Consider the following 22,069-nt stretch of genomic DNA (forward strand, 5'->3'; position numbering starts at 1 on the left):
ATCTCCAAGCTCATTTCACCCTTCCTCAACTATGAATGCTGCCTTCCCTGCCTCTACCAAAGGAGACCACGGATGTGAGCACTTTGTATGCTATAAAAAGCACACATATAAAATATTCTGCCATAAAAGGTAAAAGGAGGGAGAGTCAGTACAACCTCTTTAATCACCAATGATGGAAAACCCTTTCCAAGAAATCTTGCAGGGAGAAGGAAATGAGGCGTTAAAGGCAAACTTGTAGGAGGCACATAACCCCCAAGATCCTTGTCAGATAACTGAGCAGCTACTTGGAAATCGGTTTGGACTAACTCAGATTCACTGTAGCTGAGTATTGAGCAAACGTGCTTGGACCACATGCAGGTTTTTATCCTTGGTTTTCTTTGATCCTGTTGGAGCTCCAAGAGGATCTGAGAGATGGCTGCAATCTCACATCAGCTGCTCTCCTCTCCTTGCTGCGCCTCATTACAAAGCCTTTCAGACGCTTGGTTCCTATTTCCCACCTTTTTGGTCCTTCCTCTGGAAAATCTGAAAATCCTGAAACCTGAACAGCTGAGCTCGAGCCAGTGACCTCGCCTATACTGTGGGCAGACAACGGGCGGGCTCCCCTCAGCACCCTCTCTCAGGCATGCGACGTTGGTGCTAGTCTGACATACATTCAGGGGGTTAGAACGGTGTCCTAGAGATGAATTAATAGTACTATCTTATAGAGATATTCCATTTATAATCCACCTCGTGAATACTAGGGAATTGTGCTTTCTCCTAGGCATTTTATTGGCATTCAGAAGCTTGTGGCAATGGAAACCTGGAATCCCAGGGTGCGCTTGGGCTCATGTACTTTTATGGACAAGGCATCCACCAGGATACCGAGGCTGCCCTGCATTGCTTGAGGGAAGCAGCAGAGCGTGGAAATGTCTACGCTCAAGGGAATCTCGTGGAGTATTACTATAAGATGAAATTTTTTACAAAGTGTGCTGCATTTTCCAAAAGGTGAGTAAGCTGGATAAAAGTATTTACAAAAACTCTTACTAGATGTTCTATGCCAGGTCTGTTTAATAGAACTCACTGCAGTATTGGAAATGATGGCTATTGGTACTTGCAGTGTGGCCAGTGCAACTGAGGACTGAACTTGTACTTTTCATTGGGTTTTAATTTTAATAGCCACACGTAGCTCCTGGCTACCATATTGGGTAGTACCTCTGTTAGGGTGCAGAACTTCAGTGCTATTTGCTCTGTATACCATCTAAGTAATCTTACACAAGTTTAACTTTCGGGGCATCAATTGTTCTTTTGTAATCCTGCAGAAGTATTTTCTTCTTGATTTAAAAAAAAATAGTGAATATAAAGAGTTTAACACAGCTTGGCACATGAGAAATATTAAACTTTTTTTCCTACACCCTTAGCCATAGGTTCTATAACTGCACAATTACAATATAGCTTGATGAGGACTGCACAATGAGAATGGATAAAAGACTCCAACACTAACATAAATTATATGGAAATTTCTCTTCTCTGAGGCCATTTACTTTCCTGCATTTACCCACAATGTACAAATGCAACAGACCTGAGTGTCCTCTAAAATGGCTATAAGGCCATGCTGCCATTTCCCTCCCAATAATGCCCCTCCCACGGAGCCCACAGGTTCCCCTCTCCCCGAGCCCAGTGTGAGGCAGACATCCACACTGAAGGATGAAGGAATTGCTTTTACCCTCTCCTCCCCAACATCATGGCCTCCAGGCAGCAGGCCACTTAAAGGTGTGGTCTCTGATGTCTCAAATCCTCTAGTGCCCATATGGTTAAAACTAAGACTTCGAACAGTTCTTTAAAAAATTTTGGAACTTTCCATGTTCCTATTTCCCACAGTATTACGGCTGACGTGGAGTTGACTTGTTTTCATGTAGTTCTCCATTGCTGTATCTGGGTTATAGAGAAGGACTTTTTATTGCCCATTATCATAGATGTGTAAGTTTATTAATGTGTTTTCTGGTCCTGTGTGACTAAAGTCCAAATTCAAGGTTGATGTTTAAATACCCAAAGGGATAGAAAAATGCTTTTTTCCCATTGTTTAAATCTGCAAAGTGATGAGTTCTTGTAATATATATATATATATTTTTATTTTTTTTTTTTTTTTTCTTTTTTGCGGTACGCGGGCCTCTCACTGTTGTGGCCTCTCCCGTTGTGGAGCACAGGCTCCGGACGCACAGGCTCAGCGGCCATGGCTCACGGGCCCAGCCGCTCCACGGCATGTGGGATCCTCCCGGACCGGGGCACGAACCCGTGTCCCCTTCATCGGCAGGCAGACTCTCAACCCCTGCGCCACCAGGGAAGCCCAAGTTCTTGTAATATTTTAAACTTAGTTTTTTTTTAGTGGTTATTAAGCCTGACCAGTATAATCCTAGGAAGCCATATAGTAACCACTGCAGTTAGTTCCTCTTCTTCTGGTGTTAGTTGACTGTTCTATTTACCCTTCACCACAGAGCAAACAATTTTGTTCTCCAACTGGTAGAAATAATAGAGAAACCACTTGGGGCACATGGACAGTTTCTGGGCATGTTTATAAAAATGTAAACTGTAACTGATACTGTTTTTAATTTCACAACTGGATGTTGTAACAGGATTGCTGACTACGATGAGATTTATGACATCCCCACGATAGCCCAGGTCACGGACTGTCTCCCAGAATTCATCAGCAGAGGCATGGCCATGGCCTCTTTCTACCACGCACGGTGTCTGCAGCTTGGCTTGGGTATCACAAAGGATGAAGCAACAGCTAAACACTATTATTCTAAAGTAAGCCTGACAACAAATATAAATTGACTCAATAGAAATTTCTGGGTTTTTTTTTTTTTTTTTTTTTTATGCGTTACGCGGGCCTCTCACTGTCGTGGCCTCTCCCGTTGCGGAGGACAGGCTCCGGACGCGCAGGCTCAGCGGCCATGGCTCACGGGCCCAGCCGCTCCGCGGCATGTGGGATCCTCCCAGACCGGGGCACGAACCCGCGTCCCCTGCATCGGCAGGCGGACTCTCAACCACTGCGCCACCAGGGAAGCCCTTCTGGGTTTTTAGTTGAGACTTGGACATCTTTTTAAATCAGTGTTTTTATTCCTACTTATTGTGCAGATAACCTCTGTCTACCAAGAGGTTGTCAGACATGCAGCTTGTTTGCAAACAATTCTGTCATTCTTTTTAATAATTAAGCACAGATGGTAAAATTTCTATTTTTCTTAATAGTCTGTGCCTACAAGACACCTTCAGTTTATTAATTTATTTATTTTTGCTGTGTTGGGTCTTCATTTCTGTGCAAGGGCTTTCTCTAGTTGTGGCAAGCGGGGGCACTCTTCATCGCAGTGTGAGGGCCTCTCACTATTGCGGTCTTTCTTATTGCGGAGCACAGGCTCCAGACGCACAGGCTCAGTAGTTGTGGCTCACGGGCCCAGCCACTCTGTGGCATGTGGGATCCTCCCAGACCAGGGCTCGAACCCGTGTCCCCTGCATCAGCAGGCAGATTCTCAACCACTGCGCCACCAGGGAAGCCCTAAAATTTCTTTCTTAGATGCAAATTATTCTATTTCACTGTCTGCCGCCTAAAGCCCAGCACCAAGACCTTAAACCCAGAACGTGCATGCCTTCTTTCACCCAGAAAAAGTGTGAATCTCTATTTCATTCTAGTACATTAGAGTACATTTCACTAAGGTTTCTTTTTGCATGACATCTACCACACTTAGGTGGATATTGATGAATTTGAGTTAACCAGTTAAAATAAGCCTTTTCATGTTTTAATCCATGTGATCAGTTTATTTAGATAGTGAATGGATTTCACATCTAAAATCAGCTGTTAAAAAGTGCAGAGGGGGCTTCCTTGCTGGCGCAGTGGTTGAGAGTCCACCTGCCGATGCAGGGGACACGGGTTCATGCCCCGGTCTGGGAAGATCCCACATGCTGCGGAGCAGCTGGGCCCATGAGCCATGGCCGCTGAGCCTGCGCGTCCGGAGCCTGTGCTCTGCAACGGGAGAGGCCACAACAATGAGAGCCCTGCGTACCAAAAAAAAAAAAAAAAAAAAGTGCAGAGGGAGTGTGAAAGGGAATCATGAATAGTAACTGCAAGTTTTTAAAAAAAAAACCAAAAACTGCACACTTTAGGTCCATGACATCTGTAAGTCCAAATGAGAATTAGATCATAAAACTTCATGCAATGCCAAACTGTTCAAGCTGGAGCAGGGAACAAGGCAAGGAACAATTTTCTAAGTCCCTTGCCTAAATCTGATCACGTTACAGCAGTGGTTCTCAAAATTATTTGCATATTAAAATCACGTGGGGAATCTCTTAATAATTCCTAAAGCTCAGGCCTTATTTCAGAAAAATTAAATCACCATCTCCCAGAATGGGACACAAGCAGATTTGTTTAAGCTCCACAGGGGGTTCCAATGTGTAGGCAAGTTTGGAACCTAAATTATTTTGTTGGAAATTTAAAATTTCCAGAGTATTAAACCCATACCAACACAAATATAGGAACACAGTACAAAAATACAACTGACCTGGGGCTTCCCTGGTGGCACAGTGGTTAAGAATCCACCTGCCAATGCAGGGGACACGGCTTCAAGCTCCGGTCTGGGAAGATCCCACATGCCGTGGAGCAACTGAGCCTGTGCTCTAGAGCTTGCACTGTAGAGCCCGCGAGCCACAACTACTGAAGCCTGCGGGCCTAGAGCCCGAGCTCCGCAACAAGACAAGCCAGCACAGTGAGAAGCCCACATACCGGAAAGAAGAGCAGCCCCCGCTCGACGCAACTAGACTAAGCCCATGCGCAGCAACGAAAACCCAGCACAGCCAAAAAAACAAATACAACTGACCTTTGAGATATTTACCATTACACCATTAGTATGTATAACAGCTGTCTTTGTTTAATCTAAGTGTTCTGTATATTATACCAATTTCCAAACCAAGTCAATTTCAGATTCTATGCTATCTTTGGTACCCTTTCCAAGTAAACATAGCAGAGAGCTCTGGGTGGAAAATATCCTGAAATGTGGTATATGTTCAGCCTAAATAAAAGAGCATAATAAACAAATTACAATTTAAAAACTATTTTCCTTATGGTGGGAGATAATACAGCCCCGTTACTCAATTTTGGCCACTGGATTTTTATGGGAGATACTTCCCTAAGTTTTCTCCATTTTAAAAGTAAGCCAGAGAAGGACCTGGAATCATGTCAGATGAGGTACAATAACAAACTCTAGTATTTTACTCAGAGAAAAGATGTGAGGGGCTTCTGATAGTGGTCTTCATCAGACTGAAAGGCTGTCCTACAAAAGAGGCACTGTAGGGAAGGGAGAATGACAGCCCACGGCAGTATGTTACTGGAGAGATAAGGCCGCAGATGAAGAGACCCTGGGTTGAAAGTCAGGAGCCCCAGGTCTGGTCTCAGCTTTGCCACCCTCAGACTGGGTGACTACCCACTCCTTTCCCTCTCAGTTTCCAGGAAACCAGCAATGTATGTCCTTCTAGGAACAGTCAACGATTCTAAAGGGTTGGGGATAGGGGATTTTAGCTTAATACAAAGAATCTTCTAAAATAACTGTTTATAGGTAAAACCTTAGTTTTTATTTCCTAAAGGTGGTGACTTTTAAAATATTTATTTATTTTTGGCTGTGTTGGGTCTTTGTTGCTGCATGTGGGCTTTCTCTAATTGTGGCAAGTGGGGGCTACTCTTCATTGTAGTTCGCAGGCTTCTCATTGCGATGGCTTCTCTTGAGCATGGGCTCTAGGTGCACAGACTTCAGTAGTTGTGGCACGTGGGCTCAGTAGTTGTGGTGCATGGGCTTTGTTGCTCCGTGGCATGTGGAATCTTCCCAGACCAGGGCTCGAACCCGTGTCCCCTGCATTGGTAGGCACATTCTTAACCACTGTACCACCAGAAAAACCCAAGGTGGTGACTTAAAAAAAGTTTTTTTATATTGGAGTATAGTTGATTTACAATGTTGTTGGTTTCAGGTGGACAGCAAAGTGATTTAGTTATACATATATCTTTTGTTTTTTTAAATTTATTTATTGTGGCTGTGTTGGGTCTTCGTTGCTGCGTGTGGGCTTTCTCTAGTTGCAGCGAGTGGGGGCTACTCTTCGTTGCAGTGTGCGGGCCTCTCATTGTGGTGGCTTCTCTTGTTGCAGAGCACGGGCTCCAGGCGCGTAGGCCTCAGCAGTCACAGCACGTGGGCTCAGCAGTTGTGGCTCGCAGGTTCTAGAGCACAGGCTCAGGAGCTGTGGTGCACAGGCTTAGTTGCTCTGTGGCATGTGGGATCCTCCCGGACCAGGGCTTGAACCCGTGTGCCCTGCATTGGCAGGCGGACTCTCAACCACTACGCCACCAGGGAAGCCCCATGTATCTATTCTTTTTCAGATACCTTTCCCATATAGGTTATTACAGAGTACTGAGTAGAGTTCCCTGTATTATACAGTAGATCCTTATTGATTATCTATTTTATATATAGTTGTGTGTATATGTTAATCCCAACCTCTAAATTTATCCCTCCTGCCCCACTTTTCCCTTTTGGTAACCATGTTTGTTTCTGAAGTCTGAGTCTGTTTTGTAAGTAAGTTAATTTGTACCACATTTTTAGATTCCACATATAAGTGATATCATATACTTGTCTTTCTTTGGCTTACTCGCTTAGTATGATAATCTCTAGGTCCATCCATTGTTGCTGCAGATGGAATTATTCCATTATTCCAGGTCTTAGTTGCAGCACATGGGATCTTCGTTGCGGTGTGTGGGATCTTTAGTTGCAGCATCCTGCATGCTGCAACGAACACCGGGCATGCTGCAACTAAAGTACCACGTCTTCTTTACCCATTCATCTGTCAATGGACATTTAGGCTGTTTCCATGTCTTGGCTATTGTGAATAGTGCTGCTATGAACACTGGGGGGCATGTTCTTTTTGAATTATGGTTTTCTCCCGAAATATGCCCAGAAGTGGGATTGCAGGATCACATTGCAGCTCTATTTTAGCTTTTTGAGGAAACTCCATACTGTTTTCCATAGTGGCTGCACCAATTACATTCCCTCCAACCTTGTAGGAGGGTTCCCTTTTCTCCACATGCTCTCCAGCATTTGTTACTTGTAGACATTTTTTTTTACATCTTTACTGGAGTATAATTGCTTTACAATGGTGTGTTAGTTTCTGCTTTATAACAAAGTGAATCAGTTATATATATACATGTGTTCCCATATCTCCTCCCTCTTGCGTCTCCCTCCTTCCCACCCTCCCTATCTCACCCCTCTAGGTGGTCACAAAGCACGGAGCTGATCTCCCTGTGCTGTGCGGCTGCTTCCCACTAGCTATCTATTTTAGGTTTGGTAGTGTATATATGTCCATGCCTCTCTCTCACTTTGTCACAGCTTACCCTTCCCCCTCCCCATATCCTCAAGTCCATTCTCTAGTAGGTCTGTGTCTTTATTCCTGTCTTACCCCTAGGTTCTTCATGACATTTTCTTTTTTCTTAGATTCCATATATATGTGTTAGCATACAGTATTTGTCTTTCTCTTTCTGACTTACTTCACTCTGTATGATAGACTCTAGGTCCATCCACTTCACTACAAATAACTCAATTTCGTTTCTTTTTATGGCTGAGTAATATTCCATTGTATGTATGTGCCACATCTTCTTTACCCATTCATCCGATGATGGACACTTAGGTTGTTTCCATCTCCTGGCTATTGTAAATAGAGCTGCAATGAACATTTTGGTACATGACTCTTTTTGAATTATGGTTTTCTCAGGGTATATGCCCATTAGTGGGATTGCTTGTCATATGGTAGTTCTATTTGTAGTTTTTTAAGGAACCTCCATACTGTTCTCCATAGTGGCTGTACCAATTCACATTCCCACTAGCAGTGCAGGAGTGTTCCCTTTTCTCCACACCTCCTCCAGCATTTATTGTTTCTAGATTTTTTGATGACAGCCATTCTGACTGGTGTGAGATGATATCTCATTGTAGTTTTGATCTGCATTTCTCTAATGATTAATGATGTTGAGCATTCTTTCATGTGTTCGTTGGCAAGCTGTATATCTTTTTTTTTTTGCGGTACGCAGGCCTCTTACTGTTGTGGCCTCGGCAGGCAGACTCTCACCCACTGCGCCACCAGGGAAGCCCTGCAATCTGTATATCTTATTGGAGAAATGTCTATATAGGTCTTCTGCATATTTTTGGATTGGGTTCTTTGTTTTTTTATTATTGAGCTACATGAGCTGCTTGTAAATTTTGGAGATTAATCCTTTATCAGTTGCTTCATTTGCAAATATTTTATCCCATTCGGAGCGCTGTCTTTTGGTCTTGTTTATGGTTTCCTTTGCTGCGCAAAAGCTTTGAAGTTTCATTGGATCCCATTTGTTTATTTTTGTTTTTATTTCCACTTCTCTAGCAGGTGGGTCAAAAAGGATCTTGCTGTGATGTATGTCATAGAGTGTTCTGCCTATGTTTTCCTCTAAGAGTTTGATGGTTTCTGGCCTTACATTTATGTCTTTAATGCATTTTGAGCTTATTTTTGTGTATGGTGTTAGGGAGTGTTCTAATCTCATAATTTTACATGTACCTGTCCAGTTTTCCCAGCACCATTTATTGAAGAGACTGTCCTTTCTCCACTGTACATTCCTGCTTCCTTTATCAAAGATAAGGTGACCATATATGCGTGGGTTTATCTCTGGGCTTTCTATCCTGTTCCATTGATTTATATTTCTGTTTTTGTGCCAGGACCACACTGTCTTGATTACTGTAGCTTTGTAGTATAGTCTGAAGTCAGGGAGCCTGATTCTTCCAACTCCGTTTTTCGTTCTCAAGATTGCTTTGGCTATTCGGGGTCTTTTGTGTTTCCATACAAATGGTGAAATTTTTTGTTCTAGTTCTGTGAAAAATGCCAGTGGTAGTTTGATAGGGATTGCATTGAGTCTGTAGATTGCTTTGGGTAGTAGAGTCATTTTCACAATGTTGATTCTTCCAATCCAAGAACATGGTATATCTCTCCATCTATTTGTATCATCATTAATTTCTTTCATCGGTGTCTTATAATTTTCTGCATACAGGCCTTTTGTCTCCTTAGGTAGGTTTATTCCTAGACATTTTATTCTTTTTGTTGCAATGGTAAATGGGAGTGTTAATTTCACTTTCATATTTTTCATCATTAGTGTATAGGAATGCCAGAGATTTCTGTGCATTAATTTTGTATCCTGCAACTTTACCAAATTCATTGATTAGCTCTAGTAGTTTTCTGGTAGCATCTTTAGGATTCTCTATGTATAGAATCATGTTATCTGCAAATAGTGACATTTACTTCTTCTTTTCTGCTTTGGATTCTTTTTATTTCCTTTTCTTCTCTGATTGCTGTGGCTAAAACTTCTAAAACTGTTGAATAAGAGTGGTGAGAGTTCGCAACCTTGTCTTGTTCCTGATCTTAGTGAAAATGCTTTCAGTTTTTCGCCATTGAGGACAATGTTAGCTGTGGGTTTGTCATATATGGCCTTTATTATGTTGAGGAAAGTTCCCTCTGTGCCTACTTTCTGCAGGGTTTTTATCATAAAAGGGTGTTGAATTTTGTCAAAAGCCTTTTCTGCATCTATTGAGATGATCATATGGTTTTTCTCCTTCAATTTGTTAATATGGTGTATTACGTTGATTGATTTGCATATATTGAAGAATCCTTGCATTCCTGGAATAAACCCCACTTGTTCATGGTGCATAATCCTTTTAATGTGCTGCTGGATTCTGTTTGCTAGTATTTTGTTGAGGATTTTTGCATCTATGTTCATCAGAGATATTGGCCTGTAGTTTTCTTTCTTTGTGATATCCTTGTCTGGTTTTGGTATCAGGGTGATGGTGGCCTCGTAGAATGAGTTTGGGAGTGTTCCTCCCTCTGCTATATTTTGGAAGAGTTTGAGAAGGATAGGTGTTAGCTCTTCTCTAAATGTTTGATGGAATTCACCTATGAAGCCATCTGGTCCTGGGCTTTTGTTCGTTGGAAGATTTTTAATCACAGTTTCAATTTCAGTGCTTGTGATTGGTCTGTTCATATTTTCTATTTCTTCCTGATTCAGTCTTGGCAGGTTGTGCATTTCTAAGAATTTGACCATTTCTTCCAGGTTGTGCATTTTATTGGCATAGAGTTGCTTGTAGTAATCTCTCATGATCCTTTGTATTTCTGCAGTGTCAGTTGTTACTTCTCCTTTTGGATTTCTAATTCTGTTGATTTGAAACTTCTCCCTTTTTTTCTTGATGAGTCTGGCTAATAGTTTATCAATTTTGTTTATCTTCTTCAAAGAACCAGCTTTTAGTTTTATTGATCTTTGCTATTGTTTCCTTCATTTCTTTTTCATTTATTTCTGATCTTTCTTTCCTTCTGCTAACTTTGGGGTGTTTTTGTTCTTTCTCTAATTGCTTTAGGTTTGCAAGGTTAGGTTGTTTATTCAAGATGTTTCTTCTTTCTTAAGGTGGGATTGTATTGCTATAAACTTCCCTCTTAGAACTGCTTTTGCTGCATCCCATAGGTTTTGGGTCGTCGTGTCTCCATTGTCATTTGTTTCTAGGTATGTTTTGATTTCCTCTTTGAATTCATCAGTGATCACTTCGTTATTAAGTAGTGTATTGTTTAGCCTCCATGTGTTTGTATTTTTTACAGATCTTTTCCTGTAATTGATATCTAGTCTCATAGTGTGGTCAGAGAAGATACTTGATACAATTTCAATTTTCTTAAATTTACCAAGGCCTGATTTGTGACCCAGAATATGATCTATCCTGGAGAATTTCCATGAGCACTTGAGAAAAATGTGTATTCTGTTATTTTTGGATGGAATGTCCTATAAATATCAATTAAGTCCATCTTGTTTAATGTATCATTTAAAGCTTGTGTTTCCTTATTTTTTTTCTTTTTGGATGATCTGTCCATTGGTGAAAGTAGGGTGTTAAAGTCCCCTACTATGAATGTGTTACTGTCGATTTTCCCTTTTATGGCTGTTAGTATTTGCCTTATGTATTGAGGTGCTCTGATGTTGGGTGCATAAATATTTACAGTTGTTATATCTTCTTCTTGGATTGATCCCTTGATCATTAGGTAGTGTCCTTTGTCTCTTGTAATAGTCTTTATTTAAAAGTCTATTTTGTCTGATATGAGAATTGCTACTCCAGCTTTCTTGTGGTTTCCATTTGCATGGAATATCTTTTTCCATCCCCTCACTTTCCGTCTGTATGTGTCCCTAGGTCTGAAGTGGGTCTCTTGTAGACAGCATATATATGGGTCCTGTTTTTGTATCTATTCAGCCAGTCTGTGTCTTTTGGTGGGAGCATTTAATCCATTTACATTTAAGGTAATTATCGATATATGTTCCTATTCCCATTTTCTTGTTTTGGGTTTGTTATCGTAGGTCTTTTCCTTGTCTTGTGTTTCTTGCCTAGAGAAGTTCCTTTAGCATTTGTTATAGAGCTGGTTTGGTGGTGCTGAACTCTCTCAGCTCTTGCTTGTCTGTAAAGGTTTTAATTTCTCCATCAAATCTGAATGAGATCCTTGCTGGGTAGAGTAATGTTGGTTGTAGGTTTTTCTCCATCATCACTTTAAATATGTCCTGCCAGTCCCTTCTGCCTTGCAGTTTCTGCTGAAAGATCAGCTGTTAACCTTATGGGGATTCCCTTGTGTGTTATTTGTTGTTTTTCCCTTGCTGCTTTTAATACGTTTTCTTTGTATTTAATTTGTGACAGTTTGATTAGTATGTGTCTTGGCATGTTTCTCCTTGGATTTATCCTGTATGGGATTCTCTGTGCTTCCTGGAGTTGATTAACTATTTCCTTTGCCATATTGGTGAAGTTTTCAACTATAATCTCTTCAAATATTTTCTCAGTCCCTTTCTTTTTCTCTTCTTCTTCTGGAACCCCTATAATTTGAATGTTGCTGTGTTTAATGTTGTCCCAGAGGTCTCTGAGACTGTCCTCAGTTCTTTTCATTCTTTTTTCTTTATTCTGCTCTGCAGTAGTTATTTCCACTATTTTATCTTCCAGGTCACTTATCTATTCTTCTGCCTCAGTTATTCTACGATTGAACCCTTCTAGAGTATTTTTAATTTCATTTATTGTGGTGCTCATCATTGCTTCTTTCCTCTTTAGTTCTTCTAGGTCCTTGTTAAATGTTTCTTGCATTTCCTCTATTCTATTTCCAAGATTTTGGATCATCTTTACTATCATTATTCTGAATTCTTTTTCAGGTAGACTGCCTATTTCCTTTTCATTTGTTAGGTCTGGTGGGTTTTTATCTTGCTCCTTCATCTGTGGTGTGTTTTTCTGTCTCCTCAATTTGCTTATCTTACTGCGTTTGGGGTCTCCGTTTTGCAGGCTGCAGGTTCGTAGTTCCCGTTGTTTTTGGTGTCTGTCGCCAGTGGTTAAAGTTGGTTCAGTGGGTTGTGTAGGCTTCCTGGTGGAGGGGACTAGTGCCTGTTTTCTGGTGGATGAGGCTGGATCTTGTCTTTCTGGTGGAGAGGTCCACATCAGGTGGTGTGTTTTGGGGTGTCTGTGGCCTTATTTTAGGCAGCCTCTCTGCTAATGGGTGGGGCTGTGTTCCTGTCTTGCTAGTTGTTTGTCATAGGGTGTCCAACACTGTAGCTTGCTGGTCATTGAGTGAAGCTGGGTGTTGGTGTTGAGATGGAGATCTCTGGGAGATTCTTGCCGTTTCATATTACGTGGAGCTGGGAGGTCTCTTGTGGACCAGTGTTCTGAAGTTGGCTCTCCCACCTCAGAGGCACAGCACTGACTCCTGGCTGCAGCACCAAGAGCCTTTCATCCACATGGCTCAGAATAAAAGGGAGAAAAAGTAAAAAGAAAGAAAGAGGATAAAATAAAATAAAGTATGATAAAGTTATTAAAAGATAAATAATTATTAAGAAAAACAATTTTAAGTAAAAAAAAAAGGACGGACACAACCCTAGGACAAATGGTGAAAGCAAAGTTGTACAGACAGAATCTCACACAGAAGCATACACATACACACTCACAAAAAGAGGAAAAGGGGGAAAAATAATGTCTTGCTCTCAAAGTCCACCTCCTCAATTTGGGATGATTTGTTGTCTATTCAGTTATTCGACAGATACAGGGTACATCATGTTGATTGTGGAGATTTAATCCACTGCTCCTGAGGCTGCTGGGAGAAATTTCCCTTTCTTTTCTTTGTTCGCACAGCTCCCGGGGGTTCAGTTTAGGATTTGGCCCCGCAACTGCGTGTAGGTCACTGGAGGGTGTCTGTTCTTCGCTCAGACAGGACGGGGTTAAAGGAGCCACTGATTCGGGGGCTCTGGTTCACTCAAGCCGGGGGGAGGGAGGTGTACAGATGCGGGGCAAGCCTGCAGCGGCAGAGGCCAGCATAATGTTGCACCAGCCTGAGGCATGCTGTGTGTTCTCCTGGGGAAGTTGTCCCTGGATCACGGGACCCTGGCATTGGCAGGCTGCACAGGCTCCCTGGAACGGAGGTGTGGAGAGTGGCCTGTGCTCACACACAGGCTTCTTGGTGGAGGCAGCAGCAGCCTTAGCGTCTCATTCCCATCTCTGGGGTCCATGCTTTTAGCCCCGGCTCGCGCCCGTCTTTGGAGCTCCTTTAAGCAGGGCTCTTAATGCCCTCTCCTTGTGCACCAGGAAACAAAGAGGGAAGAAAAAGTCTCTTGCCTCTTCGGCAGGTCCAGACTTTTCCCGGACTCCTCCCAGCCAGCCGTGGTGCACTAATCCCCTGCAGGCCGTGTTCACGCCCCCAACCCCAGTCCTCTCCCTGGGATCCGACCGCAGCCTGAGCTGCAGCTCCGAGCCCCCACCCACTGCAGCGGGTGAGCAGACAAGCCTTTTTGGCTGGTGAGTGCCAGTCGGCCCCGATCCTCTGTGCGGGAATCTCCCCGCTTTGCCCTCTGCACCCCTGTTGCTGTGCTCTCCTCCGTGGCTCCAAAGTTTCCTCCCTCTGCCACCCACAGTCTCTGCCCATGAAGGGGCTTCTAGTGTGTGGAAACCTTTCCTCCTTCACAGCTGCCTCCCAGAGGTGCAGGTCCCGTCCCTATTCTTTGTCTCTGTTTTTTTTTACTTCTGCCCTACCCAGGTACGTGGGGACTTCCTTGCCTTTTGGGAGGTCTGAGGTCTTCTGCCAGCATTCAGTAGGTGTTCTGTAGGAGTTGTTCCACGTGTAGATGTATTTGTGGGGAGGAAGGTGATCTCCACATCTTACTCTTCCGCTATCTTCCCCCATCCTCCTCTTGTAGACTTTTTTTTTTTTTTTTTTTGCAGTACACTGGCCTCTCACTGCTGTGGCCTCTCCTGTTGCGGAGTACAGGCTCCAGACGTGCAGGCTCAGTGCCCATGGCTCATGGGCCTAGCTGCTCTGCGGCATGTGGGATCTTCCCGGACCGGGGCACGAACCTGTGTCCCCTGCATTGGCAGGTGGACTCTCAACCACTGCACCACCAGGGAAGCCCCTCTTGTAGACTTTTTAATGATGACCATTCTGACGGATGTTAGGTGATACCTCACTGTAATTTTGACTTGCATTTTTCTAATCAGCGACATTGAACATCTTTTCATGTGCTTTTTGGCCATCTGTCTGTCTTAGATCTTCTGCCCATTTTTTGATTGGGTTTTTAAAAATATATTGAGCTGCATGAGCACAATTATTTTGCATTGGCTTGGCCAAAAAGTTCATTTTGGTTTTCCCATAACATCTTACAGAAAAACCAAAATGAACTTTTTCGCCAACCCAATATATTTTGGAGTTTACAAATGATGCAACCAACAAGGGATTAAATATTCTTTCTGCGGGTTGTCTTTCCATTTTGTTTATGGTTTCCTTTGCTGTGCGAAAGCTTTTAAGTTTAATTAGGGTTCCATTTATTTTTGTTTGTATTTTCATTACTGTAGGAGGTGGAACCAAAAAGATACTGTGATTTATGTCAAAGAGTGTTCTGCCTATGTTTTCCTCTATGACTTTTATAGTATGTAGTCTTACGTTTAGGTTCTTAATCCATTTTGAGTTTATTTTTGTGTATGATGTTAGAGAATGTTCTAATTTTATTCTTTTACACGTAGCTGTCCAGTTTCCCCAGCACCACTTATTGAAGAGACTGTCTTTTCTCTATTATATATCCTTACCTTCTTTATTGTAAATTAATTGACCATAGGTGTGTGGGTTTACTTCTGGGCTTTCTATCCTGTTCCACTGATCTGCAAGTCCGTCTTTGTGCCAGTACCATACTGCAGCTTTATACTATAGTCTGAAGTCAGGGAGACTGATTCCTCCAGCTCCGTTTTTCTTTCTCAAGATTGCTTTGACTTTTTGGAGTCTTTTGGGTTTCCATAAGAATTTTAAAATTTTTTGTTCTAGTTCTGTGAAAAATGCCGTTGGTAATTTGATAGGGATTGCATTGAATCTGTAGATTCGCTTGGGCAGTATAATCATTTTGACAATATTCTTTCAATCCAAAAACATGATATATCTTTCCATCTGTGTCATCTGATTTCTTTCATCAGTGTCTTACAGTTTTCGGAGTACAGGTCTTTTGCCTCCTTAGCTAGGTTATTTCTGGGTATTTTATTCTTTTTGATGCAATGGTAAATGGGATTGTTTCCTTAATTTCTCTTTCTAATCTTTCATTGTTAGTGTGTAGGAATGCAAGAGATTTCTCTGTATTAATTTTGTATCTTGCAACTTTACCAAATTCATTGATGAGCTCTAGTAGTTTTCTTGTAGCATCTTTAGGATTTTCTACGTATAGTATCATGTCATCTGCAAACAGTGACAGTTTTACTTCTTTTCCAATTTGGATTCCTTTTATTTCTTTTTCTTCTCTGATTGCTGTGGCTAAGACTTCCAAAACTATGTTGAATAATAGTGGCAAGAGTGGACACCCTTGTCTTGTTCTTGATCTTAGAGGGAATGCTTTCAGCTTTTCACTACTAAGATGTTAGCTGTGGGTTTGTCATATATGGCCTTCATTATGTTGAGATAGGTTCCCTCTATGCCCACTTTCTGAACAGGTTTTATCATAAATGGGTGTTGAATTTTGTCAAAAGCTTTTTCTGCATCTATTAAAATGATCATATGGTTTTTATTCAATTTATTAACATGGCGTATCACATTGATTTGCATATATTGAAAAATCCTTGCATCCCTGGGATAAATCCCACTTGATTATGATGTATGATCCTTTTAATGTATTGTTGGATTTGGTTTGCTAGTATTTTGTTGAGGATTTTTGCATCTATGTTCATTGGTGATATTGGCCTGTAATTTTCTCATCTTGTGGTATCTTTGTCTGGTTTTGGTATCAGGGTGCTGGTGGCCTTATAGAATGAATTTGGGAGTATTCCTTCCTCTGAAATTTTTTGAAATAGTTTCAGAAGGATAGGTGTTAACTTCTCTAAATGTTTGACAGAATTTGCCTGTGAAAACATCTGGTCCTGGATTTTTATTTGTTGGGAGTTTTTTAATCAGTTTCAATTTCAGTACTTGTAATTGGTCTGTTCATATTTTTTATTTCTTCCTGGTTTAGTTTTGAGAGATTGTATCTTCCTAAGAAATTGTTCATTTCTTCTAGGTTGCCATTTTATTGGCATAAAGTTGCTTGTAGTAAGTAGTTGCTTATGATCCTATGTATTTCTGTGGTGCCAGTTGTAACTTCTCCTTTTTAATTTCTAATTTTATTGATTTGAGCCCTTTCCCTTTTTTCCTTGATGAGTCTGGCGAAAGGCTTATCAGTGTTGTTTATCTTTTCAAAGGACCAGCTTTCAGTTTCATTGATCTTTTCTCTTGTTCATTTCTACTTCGTTTAGTTTTGATCTGATCTTTATGATTTCTTTCCTTCTGCTAACTTTGGGTTTTGTTTTTTTCCTCTAGTTGCTTTAGGTGTGTACGGTTAGGTTGTTTATTGGGGATTTTTCTTGTTTCCTGAGGTAAGACTATATTGCTATAAACTTCCCTCTTAGACCTGCTTTTGCTGAGTCCCATAGGGTTGAATCATTGTTTTCGTTTTCATTTGTCTCTAGGTATTTTTTTATTTCCTTTTTGATTTCTTCAGTGATTCATTGGTTGTTTAGTAGCATATTGTTTAGCCTCCACGTGTTTGTGCTTTTTACAGTTTAATTCTTGTAGTTGATTTCTAATCTCATAGCATTGTGGTCAGAAAAGATTCTTGATATGATTTCAATTAAATTTACTGAGGCTCGCTTTATGGCTCAGCATGTGATCTATCCTGGATAATTTTCCATGTGCACTTGAAAAGAATGTGGGTTCTGCTGCTTTCAGATGGATTGTTCTGTAAATATCAACTAAGTTCATCTGGTCTAATGCATCATTTAAAGCCTGTGTTTCCTTACTGATTTTCTGTCTGGGTGATCTGTCCATTGAGGTAAGTGGCGTGTTAAAGTCTCCCAGTATTATTGTTACCATCAATTTCTCCTTTTATGGATGTTAGCAGTTGCCTTACATATTGAAGTGCTCCTATGTTAGGGGCATATATAATTTTTATGTCTTCTTGGATTGATCCCTTGATCATTATGTAGTGTCCTTCTTTGTCTCTTGTAACATTCTTTATTTTAAAATCGATTTTGTCTGAGATGAGAATTGCTACTCCAGCTTTCTTTTGCTTCCCATTTGCATGGAATATCTTTTTCCATCCCCTCACTTTGTTTGTATGTGTCCCTAGATATGAAATGGGTCTCTTGTAGACAGCATATATATGGGTCTTTTGTATCCATTCAGTCCGTCTGTGTTTTGGTTGGAGCATTGAATCCATTTACATTTAAGGTAATGACTGATATGTATGTTCTTATTGCCATTTTGTTAATTGTTTTGGATTTGTTTCTGTAGGTTTTTTCTTCCGTTCCTCTTTTGTTCCCTTCTCTTGTGATTTGATGACTACTTTAGTGTTGTGTTTGGATTTTTTTCTTTTTGCATGTTTATCTATTGTACATTTTTGGTTTGCAGTTACCATGAGGTTTTGATATAGCAGGCTATATATATACAAGATTGTTTTAAGTTGCTGGTCTCTTAATTTCAAATGCGTTTCCCATATCCTGCATTTGTACTCTCCTCATGATTGCTGGTTTCGATATATTTGAGTGTGGATAATTTCCCATGTTTACTGTATGTTTGCCTTTACTGATGAGGCTTCCCATTTGTAATTTTCTTGTTTCTAGTCGTGGGCTTTTCTTTTCCACCTTGAGAAGTTCCTGGAGTATTTGCTGTAAAGCTGGTTTGGTGGTGCTAAATTCTCTTAGCTTTTGCTTGTCTGTAAAGCTCAACAAGAGCCTTGCTGGGTATTCTTGGTTTTAGGTTTTTCCTTTTCATCACTTTAAGTATATTGTGCCACTCCCTTCTGGCCTGCAGTTTCTGATAACTGTATAGGGATTCCCTTGTATGTTATTTGTTGCTTTTCCCTTGTTGCTTTTAATATTTTGTCTTTACCTTTTGTCAGTTTGATTAATGTGTGTCAGCATTTTCCTCCTTGGGTTTATCCTGTATGGGACTCTCTGCACTTCCTGGACTTTGGTGACTGTTTCCTTTCCCATGTTAGGGAATTTTTCAGCTATTATCTCTTCAAATATTTCCTCAGGCCCTTTCTCTCTCTCTTATCCTTCTGTGGCCCCTATAATGCAAATGTTGGTGTGTTTAATGTTGTCCCAGAGGTCTCTTAGACTGTCCTGCTTTCTTTTTATTCTTTTTTCTTCATTCTGTTCCAGGGCAGTGATTTCCACCACTCTGTCTTCCCGCTCACTTATCTGTTCTTCTGCCTCAGTTATTCTGCTATTCCTTCTAGTGTATTTTTCATTTCAGTTATTGTATTGTCCAACTGTTTGTTCCTTAAATCTTCTAGCTCTTTGTTAAACATTTCTTGTAGCTTCTTGGTCTGTGCCTCCATTCTTTTTCTGAGACCTTGGATCATCTTTACTTCATTACTCTGAATTCTTTTTCAGGTAGGTTGCCTATCTCCACTTTACTTAGTTCTTCTGGGGTTTTATCTTGTTCCTTCCTCTGGAACATATTCCTCTGCCATCTCATTTTATCGAACTTTCTGTGTTTGCCATCCTGCAGGCTACAGGATTGTAGCTCCTCTTGCTTGTAGTGTCTGCCCCCCTGGTGAGTGACGCTGATCTAACAGGCTTGTGCAGGCTTCCTGGTGGGAGGGACTGATGTCTCCTCAGTGGTGGGTGGAGCTGGGTCTTGTTCCTTTGATGGGCAGGGGTGTATTGAGGTGGCTGTGGGCTCAGGAAGACTTTAAGCAACCTGTCTGCTGATGGGTGGGGCTGTGCTCCTGCCCTGTTGGTAGTTTGGCCTGAGGCTTCCCAGCACTGGAGCCTTGGGCTGTTGGGTGGGGCCAGGTCTTGGCGTTGCAATGGCAGCCTCCAGGACACCTCACGCTGAGAAGTACTCCCCAGTACCTCTGCCACCAGTGTCCTTGTCCCCGTGGTGAGCCACAGCTGCCCTCCACCTCCCCCAGGAGACCCTCCAAGACCAGCAGGTAAGTCTGGCCTAGGCTTCTATTAAGTCACGCCTTTTTCCCCTGGGTCCTGGTGCACATGAGACCTTGTGTGTACCCTCCAAGAGTGGTGTTTCTGTTTCCCCCAGTCCTCTGGAGCTCCTGCAATCAAGTCCCGCTGGCCTTCAAAGCCAAATGCTCTGGGGGCTCCTCCTCCCGATGCCAGACCACTGGAGCCTGACATGGGGGCTCAGAACTCTCAGTCCTATGGGAGAACCTCACAATATAATTATTTTCCAGTTTGTGGGTCATCTACCCAGTGGATATGGGATTTGATTGTATCGTGAATACAACCCTCCTACCGTCTTGTTGTGGCTTGTTTTTCAAAGTAGACTATCTTTTTTGGTAGGTCCTAGTCCTTTTTTTGTCAGTGCTTTTCAGCAGTTAGTTGCGAGTTTGGTGTTTTTGTGAGACGAGGTGAGCTCAGGTCCTTCTAGTCTGCCGTGTTATCCTCATCCCCTATATATACTAATTTGTACATGATTATGGGGACTGCAAAGACTGTCTGTCATCTGCAAGCTGGGAGACTCAGAAAAGCTGGTGGTTTAGTTCCAGTCTGAGTCTGAAGGCCTGAGAACCAGGAGAACCAATGGTGTAAGTCCCATTCTTTTTCCTTTTGTGCTTATTCGAGTTTGACTAGCACATAGGGTGCCACACGTAGAGGCCTTGAACCTAGTGTGAAATGGCTGTGCCAACACCTCAGCTTGGGGGGCCGTGTGCAGAAGCCAAGGTGCTTCTTGCCACTAGAAGCAAGCAAGCAAACATCTGGTAACCAACTGTCATGGGTACTAAAAGGGACAGTTTCTGCATGGAGTAAGGTCTGGATGAGGTAACTTCTGTCTTTCAAATTCCTGGCATACTATGAAATTATGCACCTTATTGCTAATTTAGGCATAATAAGATCATATGTTTAAAAAATTATACATGCTGCTATTCACATAACAGGTTTGAGGCCAAATGTTAACGCTTTCTATTTTACTTATTTTGATAATTCATAACTTAGAATACTATCAATGTGTAAATCCATTATTTTTAGCACTGAGAATTTTCTCTCCCAAAGGATAATAGCGTGGTTATTTTTAGTTATGATCTATTAATACTTTGCACAGGTTAACTTGAATCTCCCTAATTAAGAAATCAGAATAGAAATGTATAACTATGAAATTCCCTTAAATCATTGCACTCTATTTCTTAAAAACAAAAGATCCAACAATTCAAAATATGTCTAAACTTTTTCTTTGATTTTTAAGGCTTGTCGTCTGAATCCTTCATTGGCAGATGAACTTCACACTTTACTTATTCGTCAGAGAATTTAGACTACAATGTATTTCAACAAAGATCATTGATCCTAACAACTTAGAATGTGTGTATTTTTATAATTTTTATAATAGCTATGTTTGTTTTCGCTCTCCCATGTTACATTATCCTGGGTATTTTACTGATGACAGGTTACCTTCATTCTTTTTTTTTAACATCTTTATTGGAATATAATTGCTTTACAATGGTGTGTTAGTTTCTGCTGTATAACAAAGTGAATCAGCTATACGTATACATATATTCCCATATCTCCTCCCTCTTGTGTCTCCCTCTGACCCTCCCTATCCCACCCCCCCATCCCACCCTCCCTATCCCACCCCCCCATCCCACCCTCCCTATCCCACCCCCCCATCCCACCCTCCCTATCCCACCCCCCCATCCCACCCTCCCTATCCCACCCCCCCATCCCACCCCTCTTGAATTTGTAAAATGTTGCAACTTGAAACGTAGCTACAGGATCGAACTGCAGGAAGAGTCTTCAAAGATCCAGCTCTTAGGCTAGAGACTGACCAAGACCATGTCAAATATTGAAAACCATTCCATAAAGCAAGTATTTTTTTCCTTTCTTAAATAGTGTCCTGAAAGACTTAGTGTCATCTTAGCTTTAATAACTTCAGAAGTATAAATGCTACAAACTTATTTTTAAAAATCTGAAGTTTAATTCTTTAAATTTCTTTAATCCTTAGTGTTGTGAATTTTGAATAACTTTTAATTTTATTTCAGTCATCGAAGACTTCTAAAATAGAAAATTCCAAATTGAAAATTAAAAATCTAAATTTAAAATAAGTGGGTTTAAGAAACTGCTTACAATCTTGCCTTTCCATATCTTCCCCTAAACATCTTAATGAGTAAAACTGCTATGTTCCTGGTAATCAGTTAAAACAAGATGCTTCTCTGTGCTTCAGGTCCTTTTCTACATTTTAAAAACCCTCAATGTATTTCAAAACATGATAAAATTTCAAATCATCTACCAATATAACTAAACTGTTAAATTAGCAAGAGGCTTTCCTTATCAATTACATCTACAGAGGCAAAATCCGACAGTAAAAATAGAATCCATATGCAAAAGATTCTAAAGAAATATACATCTGTGAAACAGATATTGAAAATAACGTTTAAGATACCTGAACAACACCTTCTTTGTAAATGTTATGGCTTTATTTTAAAAATCACAACCATCCTTTCCAAAGTAATTTATAAGATCTAGTCTTAGCACTGGGAAAATGC

General features: G+C 41.1%; 1 protein-coding gene across 2 annotated transcripts in view; it reads left to right on the forward strand.

The window, feature by feature from the left end:
- LRP2BP (LRP2 binding protein) overlaps nucleotides 1-22,069 on the forward strand; it is a 57,935-nt gene that overhangs the window by 32,414 nt on the left and 3,452 nt on the right. Inside the window, exons 7-9 of one of the 2 annotated variants that reach the window (XM_065899776.1) lie at nucleotides 761-984; nucleotides 2,610-2,784; nucleotides 20,776-20,888. In XM_065899776.1, coding sequence (XP_065755848.1) covers nucleotides 761-984; nucleotides 2,610-2,784; nucleotides 20,776-20,841 — 465 coding nt within the window. In that variant the 3' untranslated portion in view covers nucleotides 20,842-20,888. Of the gene's footprint in view, nucleotides 1-760; nucleotides 985-2,609; nucleotides 2,785-20,775; nucleotides 20,889-22,069 lie in introns of those variants that run through there. The other variant, XM_065899777.1, reaches the window with a different exon arrangement.

The sequence above is a fragment of the Phocoena phocoena genome, chromosome 21, assembly GCF_963924675.1.
Source record: "Phocoena phocoena chromosome 21, mPhoPho1.1, whole genome shotgun sequence".
NCBI lineage: Eukaryota > Metazoa > Chordata > Mammalia > Artiodactyla > Phocoenidae > Phocoena > Phocoena phocoena.